This window comes from Castanea sativa, chromosome 11, assembly GCF_040712315.1.
Source record: "Castanea sativa cultivar Marrone di Chiusa Pesio chromosome 11, ASM4071231v1".
Classification (NCBI taxonomy): Eukaryota; Viridiplantae; Streptophyta; class Magnoliopsida; order Fagales; family Fagaceae; genus Castanea; species Castanea sativa.
The window spans coordinates 49,480,763-49,484,715 of NC_134023.1; the positions used below are offsets into that span (position 1 = coordinate 49,480,763).

Below are 3,953 nucleotides of genomic sequence, written 5' to 3' on the forward strand. Positions count from 1 at the left end.
CTTAACTCTAAATTTACAACTACCTCATGTAGTACTTACTCACATGACCACATGCAGCTCTGAATCCGCGAACTCCTCTCCTGTGAAACTGTGCAAACAAACACTCTAGCTTGTGACTTTAAGAACTCCACTCAAAGGTTTAGATTATCAATTGTAGTTGATTTGATGCAGCAACTTTACTTTATAGCCATATTTGTCGTTTACACAAGGTCTCCAACTGTAGGTTCCAAAGGGTTTGGAAAAACTCCAAATTTGTGTACAAAATACTGTCCTCCTAAATATGTAAAAATGTGCTCCAAGGTTTGTATTTACATATCTTTAAGATCCATCAAAACCCTAGATCTAATGGATGAGAAAGAAAGTGAGAATTCAAATTTGCACGATTCTTGATCGGCCGAGATAAGTGAGACTTTTCTACTCTTATCATTTAGTACTTTCTTGAGTCTTTAATTGTGCAGAACTTTATATATCTTGTTTCTAAATATTTCTAGACTAAACACTAGACGAAAACTATATTCTAAAGGATACAATTTGTTCATGGTTGCCAAGCTAAAAATATAGACTTTACAAAATCAAGTCCAAGTGGAGATTAGCGCTAGGGTTCAATTGTAGGTTGTTATTTTGGAATAGGTAGGGTAGTGGTAAGATTCATTATAGTTGTAATTGCTTGTTCTTGATTAATGGATTCTTGAAAGTGGTGACCTGAAATTAACCTGATAGGGTTTTTGTTTTTTGAAGATTTTTTTCATTAATCAATAAATTACTGTGTCAAATTTAGTTTTCCTTCACTCTAGATTAGATTTGTGATTTGTTGGTGCCTTTACCATGTTTGCATAAAATCTGAATAATTAATAAATCTGGGTAATTGAATTAGTTAATTGAGATCAATCTATAACCCAATAAGTGGCTTCTATTAGATTCCCACAACGGGTCTTTGTTTGTACACAGATAATTGCTCCATGAAATTCAAATTATTAAAGGACTCCGAATTGACATGGACTTGTTAAAGTTTTTTTTTTTTGGGAAGAATTTACATCTAATTGAATATAACTAAAACATTACATGGCTTTGGTCTTATTCTCATATACAATCTAAGAGAAAACTACCTGACTTTGGTCGTAGTTACATCCTTAAAAGATGAAAATTATATATGGATAAAATTTAATAAACAGTTGATCTAAGCTTAAAGATTAAGTTATAAGGTGTTAAATACCCACTTTACCCGATAAATTGGTCTTCTAAATTATGGTGATCAATGTCATGTCTTTATATGCAAGCAATCAACATCTCATATAGATTAAGAGCACGCTCATAAAGAAGTATGAATTGAATGATTGAAGCATTTGAACATTTTAGAGAGTTTATTACTAAAAACATGTGACTGTAACATCATAAAATAATCATAATAACAATAAATAAAAACCTAATTTAACATGGTAATATCCTTGCATTTACTTTTAGAATGAAACGTGTAAGTAAATGTGATTGATGAGAAGTAAAATCTACATGTGAACATGTTAATGAAATCTAAGGGAAACATGTTCTTACTTGTTTTCTTTTATTAGAAGAATCATAGTTCAAAGTAATCTTACTTTCAAATAAGACTACTGCCTTGAACAGAACTCCCACAAATAAGGTTACAGCCTTCTACAAAACTCTCACAAATAAAACTACTGTTTTGGGCACGCTCTAATATTTTTTTCTCACATACTAGAAAACAATAGGGTGCCTTGAGAACTCTCTGCATTTTTTATCTTTCACTCTTTTACATTTTATCTCCCACGCACAATCACACCGCATTTCTGCTTCCTTTTATAGAGTTGACTTTATTCTAATGCCTCTTCAGTTCATAAGCGAAAATTCTTGCTAGAATGTAAAACACACAATCGTTATGGAAAAATAAGAGACCCAAATTGTTCAAAAAAAAAAATCAACAGGTACCATTTTGTTTACTATTTCAAACAACATTACATCAGGACCATATCCAACATTTCTTGCATCCATCTCCATACTAGAACTGAAGGCAGCATATATGTATCAATCCCATACTAAAACCGTGGTCTCCAGCAAAAGACAAGAACACATATGTAGGCACATGGAACCCACCCAATGCATTCTTATTTAAATGATAGATAAAATTAAATAAAGATGCAGTTTTAATTTTCAGCTTAGAGCTTGGTGCAATCCGTTGGCTTGAAAGATACAGTTTTCTTCACAAGGTCATAGCCTACTAATAAATTGGACTGGGCCAAGTTACCGAAGATGGTAATTTTTTGATTAGCACGGAAAGCCAAGCACAAAAGTTCCTCATCTATTTGAATGAAGGTGGTGTCTGGATTTAACTTCACATCTGCACCGGTGAAATGAGCTGTGATACTTGGAATTTCTATAGAATCTGATGTGTGCTTGTAGCAAAGACTTAGAAACTGACTCGGGTCATCACCGCGCTCTAAATCAATTTCTTCTGCTACTGCTGATTCAAACGAGGAGTAGAATTCTGTTGGCAACGTTGTCACTGTTGTGCCTGAATCAATGATAATATTGCCCTCTAAGTTTCCAGAGCCAGAAGAACCGCTCAACTCTAATCTTTTGCTGCCAACACTCATTGCTTTGAGTGTCAGGAAATAGAAGGTGTCTGGACTATTGGGGACTAAGGGAGTAGACACCGTTCCAGGACCCGAAACCACGGCGTTACTACCAAAATTCAGTTTGCTTGATTTTTCTCTTGAAGTTAATGGCACCAAGCAATAGGAGAATTTGCCACCAATAGAAGAACTCAATTGGGAAACAAGGGAAACCGTGCCGCCCCCAAGGCCAACAATGCCGGAACCTTTGGCATCAAAGTGACCATTATTATCATGTCCACACCCTATGATAGTTTCAGGGAGAGAGACGGGATGATCGCTTGTAGTTGATCCCAGAGTGAAAGTGTCTACAGCAAGGTCTCCGTTTGAGAATGACTGATCTCCATAAGAGACGGAATATTGACAACTTGTTCCATCGTTGGAGCATGATGTTTTCCTTAGAGACTCACATTGTGATGAAGTGCAAGAAATGCTTTTGTAGGTTGTGGACATTTCAGGATCAAAAAATGGAGCTGCTTGCTTATAGCACTCAGTGCAAGGTTTGCACTGTAGCCATATCAAATCACTACCAGTATCGGCAACGCCTAGTATTGCGACTGGTGGCGTACCAACTGAGTATTTCATAAGGTATTCGCCGCTATTTGAGATTATATCTGTTTGGGCTAAATTGGGAGAGACTGAAGAACTTGGCTTAAAATGATTGACACGGTTAATGGAACGCCGCAAGGCCTTCGCTACGCGCTGCGAGTGAGTTTCAGAAGCGTTGTAGAAGGGAGAGTCCGGAGAGTCGCGATAGATGAGATCCACGCTAAAGCCTCCATTGAGAGCCTCAATGAGAGTGAAGCGACAAAGTAAGATAATGGAGAACGTAGTTGCCGATGCAGCCAAAGAAAGAAGTGAGTGATGATGAGATGCCATGATTGATTGATTGTTGGAGAGGTGTTGATGAAAATGTGTAGGATTAAGTACGTATATATAGCGAGTCAGTATCTTCTATAAGTTGAGCATTCAGTGGTCGCTTTAAAGCATTCACATGAGAAAGAAATAAAAATTTTAGTTTTTATTATTTCAAAAATCTATTTTATTTATTTTATGACATTATTTTACAAAATATTTAATATCAATAGTTTTATTTTAAAAACAACACATTAAAATAATATAAACAAAAAATACTCCATAAAACAACAACAACTACAATAAATAAAGTAAGAGTTATGAGAAATGAAAAAAATTATTAAAACATTAATTATTTTTTTTCTTTCATGAATTTTTAAAAAAATAAATGATTAACCATTACTTTAAGGATATTAATTATCATTTTTCATAAAATAGAACATACAGAAGAAAAAGAAGATAAATAAAGTATAA

The 3,953-nt window shown here is 34.7% G+C and overlaps 1 protein-coding gene across 1 annotated transcript; it reads right to left on the reverse strand.

Moving 5' to 3' along the window:
- Positions 1-1,913: 1,913 nt before the first annotated feature.
- On the reverse strand, positions 1,914-3,542 carry LOC142615335 (aspartic proteinase CDR1-like). The gene has a single exon (XM_075788085.1). The coding sequence runs from the start codon at positions 3,501-3,503 to the stop codon at positions 2,169-2,171; it is 1,335 nt and encodes a 444-aa protein (XP_075644200.1). The 5' UTR covers positions 3,504-3,542; the 3' UTR covers positions 1,914-2,168.
- Positions 3,543-3,953: the final 411 nt, after the last annotated feature.